At 54.0% G+C, this 22,966-nt stretch overlaps 1 protein-coding gene across 1 annotated transcript in view; it reads left to right on the top strand.

Moving 5' to 3' along the window:
• The window catches only part of ATP2A3 (ATPase sarcoplasmic/endoplasmic reticulum Ca2+ transporting 3), a 57,876-nt gene that overhangs the window by 8,166 nt on the left and 26,744 nt on the right, over nt 1-22,966 (top strand). The window contains 7 exon segments of the mRNA XM_069791452.1: nt 12,125-12,142; nt 12,559-12,641; nt 13,879-13,983; nt 14,737-14,875; nt 18,713-18,793; nt 19,819-19,904; nt 20,432-20,896. Of these exon segments, the coding sequence (XP_069647553.1) occupies nt 12,125-12,142; nt 12,559-12,641; nt 13,879-13,983; nt 14,737-14,875; nt 18,713-18,793; nt 19,819-19,904; nt 20,432-20,896 (977 nt within the window).

The following is a 22,966-nucleotide window of genomic DNA, read 5'->3' as shown; positions in this document are numbered from 1 at the left end:
AAGCTGCTGGATGTGCTGATGCAGGTCCTGGCTTCGTCACCTGAGCTCCCACATGAACCCATTTGAGATTCTCTCTCTCTCCCCCCCCCCCCCCCCCCCCCTTGAGATTTTATATATATATCACATTTGAGATTATGTATGTGTGTATATATATATATATGTATTCCATTTGAGATTATATATATAAAAAAAAAAATATTTTTTTCCCCCCACACTAACATTTGCAAGTCACCATGGGACACCTTTGACTAAAAGACCCCTTTATGGAGGGGAAACAAAACACAGACAATAAAAAGATGTTTTTTCCCTATGAAGAGCTGACAGATCCATGCTGAAGGGTGAAGGCACTCGAGGACAAGTGACACCATGCTGGTGGCCCAGCCCAGCCGCGCGGCAGGGTCACCGTCACCATCAGAGGTGTGATGTTTTGGGGAGGAAATCCGCTTCTTGCTCTTGTGTGTCCCCTGTGCCCCTGGGTTCCTGTCCGCGGTATTTTTGCGTCGGGTGTTTCCTGCTATTTAGCCACTATGTGTATTTTAAACCAGCGTGCGGGGGGGAGGCGGGGAAGGGATGTGAGTTAATTCGGACCGAAGGGCAGGGTTGTATGGGGCGTCCTTGTCCGGGCGGCTGCGGAGCGGTGGGGGACGCGGTGCCGGGGGCAGTCCCGGCGCTGACGGGTTTTGCTCCATCCCGGTGGAAGCGCCTCCAGCGCATCCGTGTGGTCCGCAAAGCCACCGGCCGTGGCCACGCTGCTACCAGGAGCTGGGTGGGAAAGCTGTCCCTTGTGCTGGGACCAGTCCCCGTGGCTGGTCCATGTCCTTTTGGGGGGATGGATGGCCAAAACGTGTTCGGTTTTGTGGGTTTTTTTCTTCTCATCTTATTGGAGAGAATTGCTGGAGTCCTTGCAGAGCCACCCTCCGAGCAAATGCAAGGGCTGTGTTTTGTATGTTATATATTTACTTTATTATACGGTTGTTTTGGGTTTTTTTGTTTTTTCTTCATCTGGTTTGGAAACTGTTTTTCTTGCATTTGTTGCTGATAAAAATCAGTTGGTTTTTGGGAGGGGTGCATGGGCGGGGGAGATTCTCTCTTCTGCTTCCTTTGCCACGGGGAGCGAAAGCACAGAGATCCTCCAGGAGGAACTCAATTAGCTGAGCAGTGACTCCAGCCCCTTCGGCAGCCGGCGATGGCCAGATCCCCAGGGATCTGCCCTGTAAAACGTCGGCTCAGCTGGATTTTGCTGAGCAGGCAGTGCCCGTCCCCAGGAGACAGGCAGCCAGGGTCGGGATAACCCTCCCTTTACGTGCCTGTTTGCACTTTTCTTTTTCCATTTTGCAACCTCCAAGTCAACAGAAGGTCTAAAATAAGGAAAATGTGGGGAGTGAGTGGAAAAATAAAAATAAAAAAGGCCAGCTCAGCGGTGGGGGTGTCAGAGGGGAAGCGATGGACATGTGTCCCTGGCCCTCCCACTCCCCCCACTGCAGAGGGTTCCCCTTGGGGCACTGTGTCCTTTGGGTTTTTGCAGGTTTTCTGAGCTTTTGCACACTTTGGAGGTTAGAGACCTTCTGTTGCCTGCAGGTAAATGGAAACCCCATCAGAGGAGCAGGAGCGTTTTGATCTGCTCCCCTCTGGAGGGGAGTCCTGCAGTGACTTGGGAGAGATGGGGCTGCTCTGCAGTGCCAGCTCAGCCCTGTTCTGGGGCTCCTCTTCTACCTATAAAAGCCTAATTCAAATTATTCTTCCCTTTTTCACCCCTTTTTGGCATAAACATATGTAGATATCTGTGTATATATACATATATATAGGATGTTACCTATATACATTTGTGTATATCACGTATATATACATATATATAAAATATTTCATCCTTATACACAAATGTGTATAGGTACCTATGTGTATATATATAATACTTCATGCTTATAGACACGCACACAGATATTATACATAGTTGGAAGGAGATTATGGAAAAAGCCTAGATGGGACGCATGTTTCCAGGGATCTCTGAGTATCTCGCTCCAGGAAAGGAACTGCTTCAATTACACAGATATGTTTGATCCCCAAAGAGTTCATCCATGAAAAGTATTAATTGTCCAACTCGCCCCTTTTTCCCATCCAGAAGAACAGATCTTTTCTATCCTGCAGAAATTTTTTTCTTCTGATATAATCTAAACTAAGGGCAGCATAGACTTAATTTTCCATGAAAACCCATCCAAGAGGATTGCTGAAAATAGACCGTGCTCTGAGAACAGACACCAGAAAAAGCAAGTGTGTGTGTTGGGGCGGGGGGGAGCCAGGTCAGCCGGGGCAAGGAGTTCTGCAAAAAAAAATTAATAGTCTCAGTTTGAGTTAATTGAGTTGAACAGCAGCTCGTTAGTGCCTGTGTGGGTCAGGGTCAGAGGATGCACTGCCCTGCGGATACACGGGCTGTGTTTTATCAGCCTGATTTTATTTACCAGCAGGTGGGAGATGGGTTGAGATGCCATATTCAAACTTTCGAATTTCACAAAGGTTTGCCATGGCAGATGCATTTCCTCCAGAAAATAAACAAAAAGAAAAAAACCCCCAAACCTACCCCCTTTGGACCTCTGCGCTTTTAGGATGGAGTTGGCTCCCTTCGGCCCCGAGCTTGGGACAGGGTCTCCTATCAACCCAGCATGCAAAGTTTGGGTTTTCCTGATCCATAAATACACAGCCCAGCTCGTATGCTCTGGCTTGGCTACAGGTGCCAGCAGGATTGATTAAAACTTATCTATTAAAAGGTATCTGTTAAAAGATCAGCTTTTAGAGGGGTGAGAGTGAGCAGGTTCCTTGTCTTGGCAGGGAAAGGGAGAAAATGCTGTTTGGATTTAAAAGCAAGATCTTGTAGTTCTTTTTTTTTTTTTTTTTCTTTTTTTTTAATTGATGTTACTGGTTTGGGGCTGTGTTTTTGAGGGGTTTCCTCTTGCAAACCCCCGTGGGTTGGCTCTTACAGATGTCTCAGGAGTTGGGTCCACGCCGGTTGCAGTTCAGTCCAAAACCTGCCACGTGCAAGATGTCAAACAAAAAAGTGGCAAAGCAAATTGTTTGCTGGGCTGTGCCCTGGGTGCTGCAGAGTGAGCCCCTGTTTGAGGGAAAGGGAGGAAGTTTTATGTTGTTTTGTGCCGGCAGGTTGGTGCGGGAGGTGGGGTGGGATGTCAAAGGGCTTCCCCTCCCGCCGAGGGCAGGTTTGGGTTTGGTGTCGTACGCCGAGGCGGGTGCTGTACAGCGGGGAAAACGCTGGGGTTACAGCGGGGGGGGGGGGAAGGTAACCCCTTCCCTGGCTGCCTGCTCCTGGGCCGGTGGGTGCTGGGTGTTTTAATGCTGAGAGCCCCTCGACCGGCTGGTCCCTAAGCCCCGCAGGGTGGTGGAAGGAATGTCCTCTGAGCAGGGATGCTGCCAGCGGGATATCCCTGAGCTGCTCGGTCCCTGCTGGATGCAGCAACCAGGAGCCACCCGTGCTTTCCGCAGCACTTGGCTAGTGGAATACTTAAGTTACATTTATTTTTATTACTTAATTTTATTCTTTTTATTATTTATTATTATTTTATTTTTTATTTTATTGTTGTATTTTGCATGCCATACAAGTGTGATATTCTCAGTGGTTGCTTACAGCCTCATCGAAGATGTTTGGCTCAGTGTAAGCATTCACCGGATCCTCGGGGAGGCAGTTTTGGGGGATGCTCTTCCCCGCACTGAGCTGCGGCAGCCCTTTGCTGCATGCTGAGCAGCATCTCTCCTCCAGGAGCAAATGCATCCTACTTTGAAAATGCATTCTAGTCTCATTTTCTTACCTGCATTTTCAGCCCCGATATCCCTTTTTTTCCTATTTTTAAAGAAAAAAAACCCAAACACAGTCACACCTTGCTCTTCCCCAAGTCTCACAGAATTCAGCTGAAAGGTGCAGCCCAGTTTTTGGCGCTGAAATTCCTTCCCTGGACCATGCACGTTTTTCCAGTGCCCGGCAGGGACGAGCGGATGAGCTGACCCGGCAGCGCGGGGCATCGCCGGGGCTCCTGGTGCCTCCGCAGCTCCCTGTGTTTGGTTTCCTAAACCGTTCCCTGGCGCTGCCAGGAAAATGTTACTAAATTTTCTGTCGCCGGGTGTTGGACTCGCTGCGAGTGGCCTGTTTGTAGTGGCGTGTGGCAGTCCGTCATGCCCAGAGGGGTTACAAATTCGCCGTAGCGTTTTTCCCTGGCTGGGCTGGTGCTTTTCTGCCACTGGGCTGGGTCGGAGGGGTTTTGGCTCAGGGTGGCATTTGGGCATCTCATCTGTGATGTGGGGGGAAGCCGAGAGCTGAGCGGCCGAGGGAGGGCGGGAGGCTGCAGTGGAGCCCAAAAGGGTGAAAAAACATTACTGGGCAAAAATCCCCAATTTACTTAACACTTACCCCTGGGGTATCCTTGGGAAATTAGCTGAAAAAATAGGTTTAGGGCATTAAAGGAAATAGAATGATATCTGTAGGGTGCAAGAAGAGGATATACTGAAATTGCAGTGTGCCCCTCGGTTGGGGTTGTGGTAATTCTGGCAGAAGGTTCCCAAATGCAGCAGAGTCACTCCCTTGCCTTTCCCTCAGGTTCCGGAAAGGGTCTGCTTGAAGCAGAGATAAGGAGAAGCTAAAAAAAACCCAAAACAACACAACCCCAAAAGTAAAAAAAACACCCCAGCTTAAGCTTTATTTTATTTAAGCTCCTGTAATGGTTTTATTTTATTTTATTTTATTTTATTTTTTCCAAAACCTGTTACTATTTAAATGCAGATTTTTAGCTTTTCCACCCGGGAGCCGGAGCTGGAAATTCTTTCCACTGCGTTGGTGCAGGAGGGAACAAACCGCTGCTTTTAGTTTGCTCAAATAATCCATCCCAGGCTGGAGCCGCGGGTTTCCTCTGCCCCACTCCCTCCCACTCCCAAAACGATCCTGGGGAATCTGCTGTGGGTACTGGTGGGGAGAAGGATGGGGGGGGGGACGAGGCCACCGCTTGCAGCCCCATTTCCCCAGAGTTTTTTCCCTAAATTTCCCCAAGACTTTATTCTTGCAAATGCCACGTGGGCACTAGATCTGCAAGCCTGAGCGGTGGCTTCGTTTTTGGGGCCAAAATGGACAAAGTCTTCTCCCCTTATTTTCATAGCATTAAGAAAAGGAGGTGGGTTATTGGCGGGGAAACGGTTTGCTTTTCAGCATGGCACGGGAGGAGGATGCTCGGGGCCAGCCAGGCTTCGTGGGACCCCCTGCGCAGTGCTGGAGGGCAGCTCATGCTATCCAATGTTTAGGGGATGAGCCGTTTCCAAGAATAAAGGAAGGGAAGTTTGGGGTAGGGTGGGCGAGGTTTTCCTTATTTCTTTCACACAGCTCCTTGACCCATCAGTCCGATGCCACGCTCCCACCTCCGTCCCTGTTTCCCTCTACCCAGAGAGCAGGACGAGGTGGCGGTGGCTTATCCTTCAGCACGGGGACGTGCTGACATTCCAGGGAAGAGGAGATACCGCGGGACCAAATTTGCCTGGTGCTTCACGGCTGTTGAGGGGCGCATCCAGGATAACTGAGTTTCCTATTCCCTGACCTGCTGAGATGAGCTTAGCTGGCCAGAAAAGGAGCAAATGAGCCTTTCAGCTTCTCCCCTCCAACCACAGGAGCGGGGCTGTGGGTGCCTGAATGCACCTATTCTGCCCTGGGACCCTGTCACCATCCTGGAGGGACCGATGGTGTTGGGCTGGGTTCAATACCGGTGGGTTTGGAAGAGCAGCGTGCGGGTAGGATGAGCAGTCGGTCTGGAGCCCTGTCTGCCGCGGGAAGCCCTGTGACCCAAACCAGGAATTTTTCAGGCTGATTTTATTGCCAGCCATTTACGGCATCCGGGTGCCAGCCAGAAAACCGGTTGGATCATTTCACCCTACAGCATCGCCTGGAAAATGGCAAGGACGTTTCTGGCCCTTAAAGCTCTGCTAACCATCCTCATGTGCCACCCCGCCAGCCCTCACCCGCCCCAGCCTGCCGCCATCCCCAGCGCTTCCTCTGGCCCCAAATTTGCTTATTTTTGGGGCTGTGGATCCCCCAGCCAGGAGAGGCACTGGGCTTTTGCAAAGCACGGGGCAGGGCTCGAGCAGGGATGAGCGCCGGGGGGTTACGGGAACAGCAAAAAAGCCGGTGTTTGCCGTGGGAGGGGGGTTGTATCTCGTTCCTTTCACCTTCCCGCCGCCTGCCTTTCAAAGCAGCCCCGAGCGAGCGGCTGTCGCGGGCAGCCAGCGTAACCCAAACTCGCCTGGCATGCAGGAAAAAGCAGCTGCGAGGCGGTAAGCAAATAAGGTGCTGGGGGCCGGAGGTGCTTCCCCCACCGGCGGCACACCCAGGGCCACCACCGCCTTCGCTCGGGAGGGGAAGCACCCGCGGCTTTGGGACCAGCAAATCGGGGGTGATGGAGGACGCGGGAAAGAGCCGGATCCTCCGGGAGCGGGTCGTGGTGCAAAGCAGAGCTCGGCCGCGGCCGTCCGGTGTGGGGATGGGGATGGTCCCAGTGCTGTGCTTGCACCCATGAGGGGCTTTTTTAATGCGCGGTTAATTGCCGTTTTCCTTGGGTCGGCGCAGCTGGAGGCGCCGGTTGCCGCAGCCCGACGGGCTCACGTGCCGCGCACACGCGCCCGCCGCAGCTGCGCCCGCCCGGGGATGCGATTTCCGCGCGTGGGCGGTCGGTCGGGGCGCGCCGGCCGTCGTCGCTCTGCCCCCTCCCCGCCGGCCGACCCAGCCGTCGTCGCTCCGACGCCTCGGCCCCTCTCGCCGCGGTCGGGGTCGATGAGCCCCCTGCTGCCGTGGGGGTGCCCTGGGGGCAGCAGCCCACCCTGCCTGCTGTGATTCGGATGGATGGATGGTTTTTTTTGTTGTTAAATGGCTAATTCAGCTCTGTGGGGTGCTCGGCTCCCCATCTCAGTGCAATAGCACATGGTGCCCGTGGGTCCGGCTTGCCCTCCGGCCGGGGTGGGCTCCAGCAGGCAAAGGGGTGCCGGGGCAGGCGGAGGGTGAGACCTCAGCAACGCCTGGCTTGTTCTGCAGAAGGTGAAGCAACCTCAGAAAGTCCCTTTAGCCGCACGCCGGAGGTCCCGCTCTCCCCGAGCGGAGCCACGTCCTGCCTCGGCGCGTGGCCGGCGCCGGGGCGAGACACGAAGGTGCAGCGCGGTCTCCAGGGATGCGGCGGCGTTCAGGAAACTCGGGCGTGAAGCTGCACGTAAAAGCAAAGCCCCCGTGGGTTAATTTAAGTAATGCACGGCCGAGGCACGTAGATAACTACGCTTTGTCCTCTGTGAACGTCGGGTGGCATTAGCACCGTTAGGCTTTGAGTGTTTGTCATCCCAGATAATGTTAAAACACCTGGGATTAGTTTGCAGACGCTGGCTTCTTTACACTTCTGCAGCTCAAGCGCAACCATGCAAGGCGATGAGCAGCTTCACGCCTCCATCCCCAGGCAGGATTTACACCAAGCAGGTGATGGGCTGAGCTTGCGTTAAAACAACCCAGCAAAGCCTCTCCCGGTTGTGCAATCCGTCGGTTTTGCAGAGTACCGGTGCTGTGCAGCGGTGACGGCTGTCACCGAGGATGAAGGAGAGCAGACGTCCCTCCGGGACGGGATCCTTCCAGCGCAGCCGGCTCTGGGAAAGGCAGCCAGTTAAAATAACAATTTATTCTGCCTGGTGTCTTGTGGGACAGTGGAAGGATCCCAGAGCAGCCCTGCCTGGGTTCCTGCTTTATGTCATGGGAGGGGGGCTGCTCTCTCCACTGGGGGTATTTTAGGGGTTTTCTTGCTCTTTTCACTACTCTCTTGGGCTCTTTTTCCTGCCTGTTGGCAAAGGCCAGGAATCGGATGCGTCCCTTGTTTTGCCCATCCATTTCGCCTTCCCTGCCTACGGAAAAAGAAATTAAAGGGAGGAAAAACAATTACAATGAGTTTACAACATAGATATATGGCTTGAAGGAAGTTATTTGGAGCAGAAAGCTGGGCCCAGGTGTGATGCTCATCGTTATCCCTCACAGTGGGCACCGTGCCGTTACCCTTCTCACATCACTTGCTGGCATAAGTGTTTCCCATAAGGGAAATCTGCTTTTATCCTAGGGACGCTCCTGAAATGGCAGGGAAAATGGTATTTCAGTGTTCACCCTGCAAGATGTTAGCTGTTGTGGGTCGCACGCCGGGTCTGAGAATGCACCAGGGTTTGCTTTGCCGTGCGCTGGGCTGGAGGTTTGTCACCTCGTGCCTCAGTTTCCCCAAAAGCAGAGTGGGATGCGATACCTCAATGCACGATGGAGAAATGCCGGCTGCTGTAGGGCTGTGCCACTCCAGGAATTTTTGATCCTGTTACAGCAGGAGAAACTCAAACGTTTCCTTAAAGCGACCCCAACGCCACCCTGTCGCATTTTATTTGTTTGCTTTGGCCCAGAAAGCGGCCAGGGTCTCCCTGGGGACACGAAGGCTGTCGCAGAGCCCCGGGGCGGCAGCCTGCACCCGTGCCGCCTCGCTCGTGGGTGGCACCCCTGTTTATTTACCTTTTCATCACCTGATTACTGTGCCCTGCCATGTTGCAGGCGCCAGCCCGTGGGCTGCCAGCCCTGTTTGAGTTGGCAGGAGCCGGAGATTAACCTCTGGCTAAAATAGCCCAACGCCAGCCCCACGTCTGCCCAGGGTGGCCGGGCTCGTCGCGTACCCTTAGAGCGTCTCGTATCGATATTTTGCAGCCCAGCTTGGGCCACGGTTAGCGTGTGATGTGGCGGCACAGCAAGGAAAGAAGTCATGATGCGACAAGCTCAGAGCAAGGTGCCAACCCTCAGCGGTCCCAGGAGCTGGCTGTACTTTGTGCCCCTGCAAGACAAAGCCCTGCGGGTCGGTGGGGCTGGGGCTGCCTGTACCTCTCCGCTCGATAACCCAGAGGAGAGCACGTTCTTCTGCCATTGGGAATGGTCCTGTGACATCCAGGCACCCATCGCTCTATTGTGGCATCTCTACTTCCTTGGCTCTGCTCTCCGAAGCCGCGATGCAGAAGAGCAGGAGCAGAGAAACTGCAGATGACGCGTCCGCAAGCTGCGGGTCCTGCACTGGGACCGCTCAGCTCAGGGAGCTGAAAATTTGTGGTGCGAGTGGGTGGCCCTGTTTTGGGATACTCTGAGCAACCATTATCACTTTCTGCCCTTGGTGGTGTTACTGCATTTGTCTTCTGGCCGTAATGGGGAGCTTGGGCACAGAGCAGGATGTCTGTGCTGAGCTCTGAGCCGCCGACCGAAGAAAAGGGCTATTCAGGTGCCGGCTGGGAGTTTCCATTTCAGCCCGTCTGTGCTCACTGTGTTGTCCCAAGGGAACTGCAGACTTGGGATTTTGCTGGTTCCCTGCCTGTGGCGGGTTTCCTGGCCGGGTGGAACATGGCGGCACTGCACCAGCTCTGCTGCCCTGCCTGGTGCCACGGGGCTGACTCACATAAGACTTGGGTTTTGGCGAGTAGCAAACCCTCTTATTTCTAGTGAGATTTTGGAAGGGAGAGGGAGAGGCTTCAGCCCCAAACATTCCTGTTTTCTGGTGGGTTTCGATCGATTCAGACCCAAAACCGTGAGTTTATTGTGACTTTCTGCCCTTCTTCTCTGGGTATTTGGTGCAAAGTGGGTGCTGGGCTGCCACATGAAGGGCGATGGAAGGAGTCACTGGTGGCAGGGGAGATGCCTGGTTCTCAGTATACTCAAAATTGGGTTTTTTTGGGGAGGCGTCTGCAGCAGCATTGCTATTGTTTGAGGTTTGGTGACAGCGACGGCATAGTGTCACTCTGCCACCGGCGGTATTTCGGCTGGCTGCCCCGGTGCACGTGTTTCCTCCCGAAGTTCACGGAAACCTGTTTTCATCCTTTAATCAAGAGCTCATGCAAAGTCCCTGCTCTGCAAACGGCGTCGCTGTGGCTCTTCATGCAAACACTGGGCAGGAGAAGCACTAAGAGGAACGCGGCGTTTCGGGTGGCTGCTCGGGGTGGAAAGTCACCCCTGGGCACCCTGGCAGAGCCAAGACCTGCAGGAGCCCCAACCGCCTCCCTCGGGGCACCTGCCTGCCCCCAGCCCTCTCACCTCGCACGTTTGCACCCTTAAAATGGAGCCTGGACGGAAATAGCAGCAGCAGATCTCTTCTACTTTTAATTTTGGTGGCTCTCTGGGCTGGGGAGAGGAAGCCGGGGGTGGAGAGGAGCCGGCTGCAAAAGGGAGAAGAGCCACTTTCCTTCTGACGCGCTCTGCAGAGTGATACGAAGCATTGAAGCCACTCCAAGATTACATTTTTTTTTGCTATAAGAATAATTATAGGTGTTACGTACTGGTCTGTTTCTCGCAACGGCAGGGGATCAGAGTAGCCTTATCTAGGAGAGACATGAGTTTAAACCAACTCGTAGTAAGTGTGTCTGTGAGCCCTGAGGAGCTGGTATGGTTTGACATGTAAACATGTTCAGGCTTCTTGTTTTCACTGGTTTGTTCAGTGAAGGTGGGTTTGGGTTTGGTTTTTGGTTTGGTTTTTTTTTTCTTTTCTCTGAATGAAAATAGATGATGGAAAACAGCTGAGCAGGTTTCGCTTCCCGCTCTCGCTCAGGGTTCCACGCTGGGGGTGATTGGAGACAACGCCACATTTGGTCCAGCAACGGGTCATCAAGCATGTCTGCCTTGGGCCAATTCCTCTTGAACTTCAGCCAGTCCCTTATTCCCTCCTAGAAACACAAGGAGTTGGAAGAACATATTACTTTATTATCACCTCATGGGGCACAGAAGTAGGTGGCAGACAGCAGAGGCTTTGCGACAGCTCTTTGGGAGGTTTCTGCCTGAATTTTTCCCCCGTTGGAAGGTTTGGGGTTGGGCTTTTCTGTCCGGTCCCCTCCTGCCCCGGAGCACCAAAGGATGGAGGCAGCGGGTACCTGCCCTGGTGCCGTGTCATCTCGGCGCTGGTACCCCGCTGTCCCTTGCAGCACCGTGCGATGCCTTTGAGGCACCAGCACAGCCCTCACGAGGGTTTGCTGATGCATGGCTATGGCTTGGGTTTCCCCATCTCCAGCAAGAAGTGCTGTGCTCAGCGAATCCTGGATTTCCTTTTCCGTGAGACAGCTGCAATGTCCCTATTTCCCCACGTTGGGCAGTTGGCCGAGGTTTTGGTCCGGCTGCCAGCTCCCCGGGAGCTGCTCTACAGGCAACCAAGGGATTCACCCTGAATGCGGGAACACTGGGTGCAAATGGAGATTAGCACCCATCAGCAGCGAAAACCAGGGGGGTCACTCCTGAGCCCTCCCTGGGTGCAGGACCTTGCAGTCCTCGGCCAAACCTTGCCCACGGCAGGGCCAGCACGTCCATTACTGCGCGGGTGAGGAAGCAGGAGCGATGCCCTTGGTGGGTACTGGGGTTTGTGCATTGCCCAGCAGCCGTGGGACCCTTCGGTGCGTGTGGCGTGCAAAGGTAGTGGTCATCCCACGGGGACGTGAGAGTCTTGGAGAGACCATGGTGGGTGTTCGGGAGCTCCTGGGGTTTTTTTGGGGTTGTGCAGGTGACTGCGTTCAGGTTTGGCTGGGAGCAGCGTGGCTGGAGGCTCTGCACCCACCGGGGCGGATTCGGGAGGATGGCTTGGACCAGCTGAGCATCAGCTTTGGATTCCTTTCCTAGAGCGTTGCAGGCTGTAAAGTACAACTGGTTAATCGGAAACGTGGTCTGAAAGTTACAGTCCCCAGTGGGTCCGTATTGGGTTTCTGGCAGGGTGTTTTACGGCATGGTTGGACCTCTGTGTCCTGGATTTGGAGAGGGCAGCTCCTGAGGAGTATTTTTTAGGCAGGCTGAGTGCAGGAATAAATGCTGCCAGAGCCGCTTGCAGCAGGGAAATGATGTTTCCCTGGTGCGGGGAGCATCCAGTGCTGCTTACTTGGTGTTAGACTGAGAAGTTTGAGGACAAGCTGTCTTGGTGTGGGAATATGTGCGTAACAAGTTGCGTTTTGGGGTCCTGAATGGACTGCTGGGGCATAAGGGAAGGGATTGCTAGTCTGTGCCCAAATCACTAATTAATCTTTTTATTTTTATCAATTTTTACTTTGTTACGCTCGCTGGGCTGTCGATGAAAACCCACAGAGCTCCCTGCAGAAGAAGGTAAGTCATGGGCTGGAAGTGAGGGTGAGTATGTGCCTTGAGTCTGAGTGGATAGTGCTGAGGTTGAGGAGGGGGGAGTCTCTGGGGTCTTTTAATCCCAGAGAAAGCTGGGCTGACAGCAGAGCTTTCCTGTGATGGCAAGGCTACCAGCTGCGAATGGAAACACAGAGGATTTGGTGAAATCAGTAAAACCAGGCCAATGCCAGAAATGAAGGTGTTTAATATTAGAGAGAAAAATCCCCCGTTGCAGCGCTTGATGTCCTCACTAGTGCCCATGGCTGACGGGCACTGGAGCAGCTCTGCTGCAAGCCAGGGACGGGGTCCTGTTGGTTTTAGTGGCCTCAGTGCTCTAAATTACCCATCCTCTGGGGTTTTTCTGAGCACTGACTGTGCTTGGCTTCATGTTTTCCCACCAGGAAAGTCCCTCTGGGAGTTGGTGCTGGAGCAGTTTGAAGATCTTCTTGTCCGCATCCTTTTGATGGCAGCTTTTCTGTCCTTCGTAAGTACCCCAGGCTCGGGGTGGGCACCTTCCAGGGCACGAACGGACCAGGGTGGCAGGTGAACAGCAAAGGAGCCAGAGGAGGGTGCATGTTGGATGGAGGTGAGGTAGCAGCAGTGCAGTGGTTTGCTAGGGTATCATGACAATATCATTTTATCTGTTTAAAAGATGAGACTGTAGGATTTTTCAGTAATGCTGTCAGCTCAGTTTTGCCCACAATCTACCTTGGGAGCAGCTCTGCATAAGGAGATGTTTCCCCACCGAGCTTCTGGAGAATTACTTGTTTTTTGAGTATACTCAGGGTGGTTGGCAGCGGGATGGCAAAGCCGAGTCTTCTGTCCCCTCCTTTCGGATACGACTTGTGGGCAGATAAGGAAGGAGGCTGGTTGCTTGTGAGGTTCAATATGTTCCCAAACCAACACGCAATGACCTGTTTGTTGGTGAGTTTGCAGAGCTGTTGCAATCTGCTTGATGGCCGAGTCTGCCGTGGCGGCTCTGCTAATCGGTAAAGCAGGTGTGAAGCCCTGTGTCGGAGGTCCTTTGTGCCAGTGCCTCTGCTGCAGAGCAGCAAGGTGTTGCTGTGTTGACACAGCGCGGGTCGACAAGCAGTTAAATGGAGTGAAAATATTTGTGTGTGTGTGTGTGTGCTTCATTTGTATTATTGTATGAGGTCTTTGTGGGATGGAGAGGGGGCTCAAGATGGTAAGAAGCCACAAGGTCAGTCCCTGCTCTGCAGAGCTGCTCTTACTACATCAATTACTCACATTGCATCGCTTAACTTCTGCCCAGGAGGGGCTTCTCGGAGGCTGACCGTGCTGCAGACAGCGACCGCAGTGGCTGCCCAGCTGTTGCCGGCAGCGTCTGAGAAGCGGGCAGTGCTGCCCTGTCTCCCCACTCATCTGCTCATGGCCATGGTCTCCCCATGGGCGTACTAAACAAAACCAGATGCTTTTCTGGTGCAAATACTCATCCAGGCTTCACATGGCCATTTGCTCCAGCCCTGCTCATTTGGTGCATTAGGTTATCCCCAGCCAGAAGAGTGGAGGCACCCGAGTTGAGCACTGGGATATGGCAAGTCCACACATGGCTTTAACCCAGCCGTGGGGCTGGCCACTGCTCTGGGTTGTCTTCGCTCCAGCAAACACCATGTGTTGGTTGGCTCTTGTTTCCATCCTTCTTCTTAAAATGTTGGCACTTGTTGTTTCAACCACATTGTGGTCCTTCTCTTGCCTACCAGATCCTGGCCTGGTTTGAAGAAGGAGAGGAGACCACGACGGCGTTCGTGGAGCCCATCGTCATTATTATGATCCTGATCGCCAATGCCGTGGTGGGTGTGTGGCAGGTAAGTCGCAGCCCCCCCGCCTGCCCCACAGGTCTCTGCTCCACATGGCTGAGATGCTTCCTTTGAAGGTCTGGTTGCTTCTTGCTATTGGAAACTCATTTTTCAAAGGTTCAATTTTCACGTTGACTCTGCTGCCCCATGCCCCAGCACAGATGCTCAGTCACTGGCTGCCTCTTGGCTCATTCCTTCAGTCTTTCTTTGGCAACTTTTGCAGTTTGGAGTTTAGGATCTTGCACTTATTTGCCATCCAGACAGACGCTGCTTGTCTCCTGGCTGTGGCCAAATGAGTTTTCCAAGGGAAGCTTGTTGTCCTGTCCACCAGAAAGCTGCCGTGACTGCTGCCCCTCGCCTCGCTGTATCCCTCCTGGGGGACGAGCAAACGCCTCAGCCAGCAATGCTCCTCCTCTTGTATATATTCACTTTAAGGCCATTTATTTATCTGCAGCTTGAGCTGAGGTGGGGTTGCTGGGTGGGGAAAAACACATCTGGGTGGGATATGCTGCTTCCCAAACCAAGAATGAGAAAATCAAGCCCAAAAGTCCATGCGGTGTCCAGGACCTGGTGTGATTTAAGCCAGCAGGGACCATTTCAGAGCAGCTGAAGAAGATGCAGCACTTGCCCCATCCATGGTGCGAATGGACACCAAAGCCAAGGCTGGGGTTTGGGTGCTCCTGACTTTGCAGCAGGTGAGGAAGGAGCCTGCCGGCCTGAGCAACCCCACCGCCGGCAGCTCTGCTCCTCTTTTGTTTGCAGGAGAGAAACGCCGAGAGTGCCATCGAAGCCTTGAAGGAGTACGAGCCCGAGATGGGGAAGGTGATCCGTGCCGACCGCAGCGGGGTGCAGCGGATCCGTGCCCGGGACATTGTCCCTGGGGACATCGTGGAGGTGGCAGGTAGGGTGCCATCACCCCAGGGCACGGGGTGGGATGGGGAGGTGGTGCTGGCTGGGGGGGCTTTGGTGACCGGCACCCCATGGTCCTTGTGGCAGGAGGGCTCTGCCGTGGTGTCCGGGCGCATCTCCTCCAGAGGCACGGCCGCTGAGTCACCTTGCCGGTGTACACTTGAGATCTTAGTTTCTGTATTCAAATCCAGAGAGGTAAAATGATTTGGGCCAAAGCTGGGGCTCATCAGCCTGCCGAGGCTTTGTCCTGAGCATAGGGTGGCAGAGAACAGCAGAAAAGAAAAAAAAAAAAAAAAAAGTGTATATTTCTGGCTCAGGTTTTGTGTGTCGGGAGGGTTTCCCCGTTTTCTGGAAGAACTGGAAGAACTTTTAATTTTCTGCCAAGATTCCCTCTGGAAGCGGCTCTCCCACGTGCATCCCCCGGACAAGGCGCGGGTGAAGGGCCGGTGCTGGGTGCCGCACCGGCAGTGCCAGGCGAGCGCTACTGCCAGCACGGGGGGGGGGTTCAGCGCTGCAGGCAGCGGCACTGGTCCTGCCTGCGTAGGCAGACTTCCTTGGTAACTGGGATTTGTTATTCGGGGAGGGCGAGAGGCAGAGGGGACCGGCTGCAGGGTGCTTTTGCCTCCCCAGTCGGGTTGCCCCCCCCAGCCCTTCTGTCGGGGTTTTGCATTCAGCGAAGGATGCCTGGGGGTCTCCTGCTTGACCCACTGGAGCCAAAGAGGATGGATTTCAATTATCCCATTTTGTTTGTTCATTAAATGATGCTGTAAACCCCCAGAGCCACAAAACTAATCCTCTCCTTTCCTCCTTGTGGCCCTGCTAGTGGAAACATGCTGCAATCCCTCCCGCGCCCAGCCAGCTTGCTGTTATTTATGTCTTCCAGTTGGGCTTCAGCTGGAAGATGAACATGAAAATAATGCGAGGAGGATCAAGCTGAGGAGTGCTGGCCAAATCCTCAGCTGGCCAAGCTGGCGGCGCTCCCAAGCCGGCTCCGGCAATGCGCTCCAGCTGCTGACCTGGCTTTTAATTAAATTAATTAATTATTAATGAATTAAATTCTGCCATCTTTCCCCAAATCAAGTGCTTGCTGCCTGCCCATCAGCAGCCAAATATTACTTTTTAATGGCACAATCAGCATCACGACTGGGAGGGAAAGAGCTGAGCTCTCTTCTGGAGGGGTTTGCAAATTATTCGCAAGTTCATCAGCGAGTTGTGGGTTTAGGAGGTTATAGCAAGTGGCGAGGATGCTGTCAGACTGCCTGGTAGGAAAGTGCACCAGGAGCAATAGCTTTGAACGTGGAGTGAACATCCAGGTGACATCCTGGGGACGGCAGGGACAGCGCAGGCAGGAGGGACTGGCTTCTGTTTGCATGTGCAAATGCAATAAATTTGGCAGCAGGGAGCAGAAAACCTGCTGCACCAAGCGAACAGGGGAATGCTGGTTGCAAGCTGGCAAGCCGTTTAAACCCAGCTGATTTTTGCCCTTTTGTAGCAAGGCAATCGAGGTGACTCCTTGTGCAGGCAGCTGCACAGAGATTAAATTTGGCTGCAGAACCAGCTTTCTGCCTTGCCCAAAAAGCGCGGGCAGGGCATTGCGCCGGGAGCTCCATCAGGTGCTGCACCACCTGCCCGTTCCTGCTTTGCTCGGGCAGCGCCAGTGGCCGCGGCGATGCAGCGTTGCCTCCTGTTTTCCTCTCTTTCCTCTGGCTTTTGGCACGGGGGAGACCTGCAGTGCCTGGGTGATCAGCGCATGTTCAATAGCTAATGGCTAATGGCAGCTGCCGGGTCCGTACATCTGTCCTGTCTGTCCTGCACCGTGCGAGTCTCCTGGGATGCTATCGCACTATCTACCCTTGAGCGGATGGTACCCCCATGGCACCGGGGCTCGATGCTGGCTCTAGATGCTGGCAACAGATTTTTCATCTGCAGGTTTAGCTAATGTTTGCAAACTCCCTGCCTTTCCCAGCTCCCTTTAAGGTGCTCCAGCTCCCTCGAGCAGCTGCAAAGTCTGAGGGAAGCACCTGGGGGGGGTGTCCTGTGAGTCCCTGTGCTTAGCATCCCCCAGCTCAACCCCCAAAAACGAGTGTGACGGGGAACGGGGCAGCTCTGGCCGGACAGCAGATGTTGCACACCACATCCCAGAACGCTCGGATCTGCAGCTGGAATAAATGGCTGGGCGGTGGAGCGGTGCCAGCCCCCCTCCCACCGCACTCGGGGGGGGGGTTTACGAGCCCCGGGAGGAAGAGCTCGTTAAAGTCTGGGATTTGAGACAATCGTTAGCGGCCAAGCCAGTGGTGTTGTGTAACGTGATGTAAGGCTCTGTGAGCCAGGGCTTGCTCTGCCTCAATATTTCCGAAGCACCGGAGCGCGGTTGCGTCCAGCCGATAAGGGAGCGAGAGGAAGGGCCGGGAGGAAGAAACCCAGTGGGAAAAGCAGCTTTAAATGGGTATTTTAAGGAAGCACATGCACCTCGGTGGGTGGTGATCAGTGGCTGTCAGTTGATGGGGCTACTTTCCCTCATAACCACCGTGCCGTGCCAGGACACCCGTGGATGGCTGTCTCGGCCACGAAAGGTCTTCCAGTGTCAACAGCTTCCAGTCGGCCCACAGAGCCCTGAAACGGGGTTAAGAGTGGTGTTGGGAGGCTCAGGCTGCTCCAAACTGGGGATGTTTGGGGGTTTTTGCAGGGAAGAGGCAAGATGGGGGTGCTTTGGGGGTTTTGCAGGGAAGAGGAGAGACAGGGATATAGCGGGGCAGGCGATGTGGGGCGGTGGCAGGGCCACGCCAGGGTTTGGCTGGGGGGCAGAGGGTGTGATGCTTGCTGCCCTGAGGACCGCATGCCTGCGCCTCCAACTGCGGCAGCTTCACTCCAAAAATTAAAAAAAAGATACCTGCCCTCCTGCCCGCTCGCTGGCAGGAGGAGGGATGCGGGTATTCACTGCTTGTGATGGTTAAGGGGGGGTCCCAGCCAGGGCAGAGGAGCACATGTCACCGCGGAGCTGCAGCCGGGGCAGGTGGGACGTGGGGGCTTGCTGGGAGCCCACTCGGGTCCTCTGCTCACCCGGCTGCCCCGTGCAGAGCTCCTGCCTTTGCTGTTGTTCTGGCAAACCCGGCTGAAACCACAGTTAGCTTTGCTTGGGTGGCAGCCGGGGAAGGCGATGGACAGGGCTGGCAGGCAGGTCACCCGCTCTGGCAGCATCCCTGTGCAGCAGGGACTGGGCAGCGCTTGCTCCTGCTGAATTTTGTGGAGGGAGGTGATGCTCGAAACATGCGGTCGGTCCATGGGAGAGGGTGGAGGGTGCCTGGCACAGCACGAGTAACCCCCTTGGCCTCGGTGCTGCTGCTCGCCCCCTGGGCTGGCTGCTTTTGTGCAAGATAATCTCCTAAAATTAGAAATTCCTCAAGGTCCCGTCACTGTGCTGCCTGATGTCTGATTGCAACTGATGGCACTTCTTTCCAGCTTTCTTTTTTTGACTTGTGAATTATAGACATATAAAATCAAGCTTCAAATGCAGCAAGGAGGCATGCTGGGGGAGGACCCTTGTTTACCATGGGCTGGACCCCTCATTGCTGCAGGCTGGGTGCTGCCATGTGCCTACACTGCATAGGGACACTGATTCACAGCAAAAGCCAGTCCCTGCCCTGGCGACTGGATGGTTGAAATAGAAAATGAGGGGAGACAGCAGGAACTGAGGTGCAAACCAGTGGCCCCAAGCCTTGGGGCAGAGCCTGGCTGTGCTGGCGCGTTCGGGGTTTGCCGTTCCCCTTCCCCGGGGTGGTGGGCGCTGCTGGTCCCACCTGACGGAGCTGCTCTGCTCTTGTCCTTGTAGTTGGTGACAAGGTGCCGGCGGACATACGGATCATTGAAATCCGGTCCACCACCCTGCGGGTCGACCAGTCCATCCTCACAGGTACGTGCAGGCGTGATGGGGCGGAGGCGGCTGCTGAAGGCAGAGCTTTTCCATCTGCCATCTTCCCGGCGCCAAATTTTGGGACTGATACTGGGCTAAGTGCTTTGCTGGGGTGGGAAACGGGTGGGAGAGTGAGACTGAGGACCTGGGGAGGTCCCAGCATCATCTAAAAGTCATGGCATAGGCAAGATGTGCCCGGTGCTTGGGCATCCCTCCTGCAAAACACAAAGCATGGGGCTTTCCTCTGCGACACTTGGGGTTTCACGAGGGGCTGCTCAGTCCCTGCCCACACTCTTCCCGTGCAGCCGTCGCATGATGACTGCTGGTGCACAAGGCCTTGTGAATTCAGGGAGAGGTGACAATATCTGGGGCTTTTTTTTTTCAAGCATTGGGAAAGCCCTTAAAGCTGATAATCTGTGATGTTTCAAAAATTCTCTCTCTCTGCTGTCAGGGAAGGCCAGTGAATGATCAGCTGACAAAAAAGGCTTCCAGTATTTCAGCTCTCTTGTCTGATTTTATAAAGGCATCGAGTTAGGAGATGGCAGCAGGGTAGGAAAAGCAATCAAAGAAAAAGTTAAAACCACAGGGAAAGGAGCCCAGTCTCCTTGAAACATGGATTTGCATTAACTTAGTTCTCCAAGGGCAAGAAAAGATGCAGAAAAATGGCAAATCTGCAAAGAACATGTAAACTTTCAGTAGAAGGGCTTTGGGCACCTTTCCTGTTGTGCTGCCCTACAAACCCTATCTGACTGCGCAAACCTGTGCTGCAAGACAGCGGCTCCCTGGTGCCAGGATTTGGCCCCATCCCATTTGGCTGTATGGGAGCTTGTGGTCGCTAGCAATCTGCACAGGTCATTTTTCTGCAGCCCTCATCTTCGGAGCACCTCGGCCCAGCTCTGACATCCCCACGATGGATGTTTCAATGGTTTGGTGGCAAAGTGCTGCTTTAGAAAGCCATAGGGGTTGTGATGCAGGCTCATAACAACGTTGAGTGGTGGTTCATCTCCCCTCTTTTGTCTTGGCAGGAGAGTCTGTGTCGGTGATCAAACATGCTGACCCCATCCCTGACCCCCGAGCTGTCAACCAGGACAAGAAGAACATGCTTTTCTCCGTAAGTCCCTTATGCCTGTCCTCACCTCTTCTGTGGTTTTCCAAAGAGCCGCCAAGAGGAGAGGCTGATGGACACGGGAGATCTCTGAGCAGTGAAAGGGAGTGCATGCGTGAGAAAGACCCAACCCCATAAAAAGAGCCCCAAATCCATAAAAATAAGGACCTGCTTCATTTGGATTTCATTTGGGTTGTGGCACATGATGTCCTTAAATGCCTTGGGCAATCTCAGCAGGTTTTCCATCGAGTAGGATGGGGAAAGGGTTTGTGGTTGAGCCTGGAGCTATTGCAAATTTGGGTTTCCTCCTTGCTCGTGCTCCTCTCGGGCAGAAGTCAAGTCCTTCTTGGACTCGTCCATAACATGAGAAGGCTCTCAAGAGGGGTCTTCTGCTGCTTTAGGGTGGGTTTATATAAAAACCCACACTGTTTCGTTTTCCCCTTAACCAAGATCTCATGTTGTCCTTTCACAACAAGCGGCCCCGAGAGGTTTCATGCCCACATATCCACTCTGGCCTCTTTCTTCCCTCCCAGGGCACCAACATCGCAGCTGGGAAGGCTGTAGGGGTTGTCATTGCAACAGGGGTGTACACCGAGATCGGGAAGATCCGAAACCAGATGGTGGAGACCGAGCCCGAGAAGACCCCCTTGCAGCAGAAGCTGGATGAGTTCAGCCAGCAGCTCTCCAAAGTGATCTTCCTGGTGTGCATCGCTGTCTGGGTCATCAACGTCAGCCACTTCAGTGACCCCGTCCACGGCGGCTCCTGGTTTCGGGGGGCCATCTACTATTTCAAGATTTCGGTGGCACTGGCGGTGGCTGCCATTCCTGAGGGTCTTCCGGCCGTCATCACCACCTGCCTGGCGCTGGGCACGCGCCGAATGGCCAAGAAGAACGCCATCGTCCGGAGCCTGCCCTCGGTGGAGACCCTGGGCTGCACCTCTGTCATCTGCTCCGACAAGACCGGCACCCTCACCACCAACCAGATGTCCGTCTGCCGGGTGAGTTTTGGGGTGCAGGGGCGTCACTTGGTAACCCCCGAGCACCCTGCATCACTCCATCCCCATCCTGGGGTACCGGGCTTTGCTGTCCTCACCAGATTTTTATCATATTAGGGATCTGAAGGTGAACGTGGAAGACAGTTTGTAGGAAGCCCTGAGCTTCCTCTCTGGCTGACTAGGGGCGAGGAGGTTTATGGCTTCTCTTGGCATGGTTGTAATTAGAAAACTCACTTTTACGAGCACACCGGTTTGGAGGTGCTATGTTGCAGACTTATTTCAGGGCTCCCGCTCCAGAGAGCATTTCTTCCTGCTGGGATGTGGCGTTAAGACAGAGCTGCTGGACGCGCCAATGCAATTGGCCTCCTCTGCAGTCTTGCCCATTTTTCCGTTGTTTTTAACCAAACCAGTGAGAAATCCTGGACCATGCAAAATTACAAAGTCTGGACCTGTAAGGCCAAAACTTGGAGGGTCAGTGCAATGCATGGGTCTGTGACAAGATTGCACATGGGTTAAGATGCCCATGACCTGGTGAAAAGGTGCTTCGGTTACCCGTTCTCGCCTGGCAGAAGGTCTGCCATCAGCAGTTGTGTGCAGCTGGGCTTGGATTGAAAAGCACTTCTGATGGAGGGAGCCCTGGGGTGGTTTGGCGAAGAGATTGAAGGCTCCTGGTCTACCGGAGAGCTTTGCTCCCATGTGCCTGGCTGTATGGAGAGGTGACTTGTTAGGAAAGCCTGGACCATCCAAGTACTTCTCAGTTTCCCCATTAATTCTAAGTCTCAGGAAAGCTTTTTTTCATGGCCTTGGCATGTCGGTTTTATAGAAGAACCTTGGAAAATATGTTGCTGTGGGGAAAAATGGACCTGGCCACCGTCCCTCCTCTCTGACACTTGGGTAGCATGGTGGGAAGCCATGACCGTGCTGCAGGCTGTCCATGGGCTTTGGCCACTGCTTTGCTCAGCACAAACTACAGATGACTGGAAATGTCTGATATTTCTGTCCTGTAAATGATTTAAAATGAGACATTGCTGGAACGAGGCAGTGACCAAGCTGCCCACGTCTCGCACGAGGAGGAGGTTCCCCCCAGCCCATTTTCTGAGCCAGTGATGCAGGAAAGCAAGTAAAGGGTGACCCCAGTGTTTGGGGTCTCTTTAGCTCTGCAGAGTGCAGAAGGAGAGATAAACATGACCGTGCCTTCCCCAAACCACTTCCTACTGGACGATCTGCTTCTTGAACTTGGGAAGAAGTGCCACCATCACCCGTGTTTCAGCACGGTCGGGAGAGGCAGGATTAGTGGTGCTGAGACAGGGAGAGGGCAGGAGGGGGATGGAGTGGGACACTGGCACACAACAGGGTTTTAGCATCGATCATCGAGCATCATTTGCAGAATGAACTTTGGGGGGAAAAAAAAAATTCAGTTCAAAATTCAATGTATCCTCCACCCCATCTCCCCACAACCCTGTTCTGATATCTGTGTTATTCACGTGGTTGAATCCGGACTCCCAGGGCACGATACCGAGAGCTGGGCAGGCCCCAGGACACACAGACACGGCTGTTAATGTTTAACAGACGGGGATTCCCGTGTTGACGCAGGCAGCCCCGCCGAGCGGAGGGTGGGTAAATATTTGTGCCTGGTGGCTGTTGGCACATCCTGGATGTGCTCCTGCACTGAGCAGCCGGCTCAGCCGTGGGGGTGAAAAAGCCACGAAAGCCTACTGATAACCTGGAAAAACGTATTAATTGAGTGTGATTTAATTAACTCACACATTAAATTTGGGTGAGCGCAGCTGCTCGGCCACAGGGTATGCTGCCGAGCAGTGCTTGCCCTTTACGTCTCGCAGCTGGCATCGGGTCTGTAGACCTGTAAAGTGACTCGTGAAAGGCTTCGGGTCTGTTTTAAAACCCTCAGCTATTTTTTAAGGGCTGCACCACCGGCTCTGAGTCCTGCTCGGTGCCTGGTTCTCATGGTTGGGTTGCCGGCTGAGCCAGCTCAGCGGGATCCATACGGATCCCAGCTGGTCAGCAGGAGCGAAGCCATACCCCCCAAATGCCCGTAGGTGCTAGGTGCCCACT

Source organism: Haliaeetus albicilla, chromosome 9 (genome assembly GCF_947461875.1).
Source record: "Haliaeetus albicilla chromosome 9, bHalAlb1.1, whole genome shotgun sequence".
NCBI lineage: Eukaryota > Metazoa > Chordata > Aves > Accipitriformes > Accipitridae > Haliaeetus > Haliaeetus albicilla.
The sequence above is the reverse complement of the archived record's forward strand: the minus strand, read 5'-3'. Positions and strand labels throughout refer to the sequence as shown.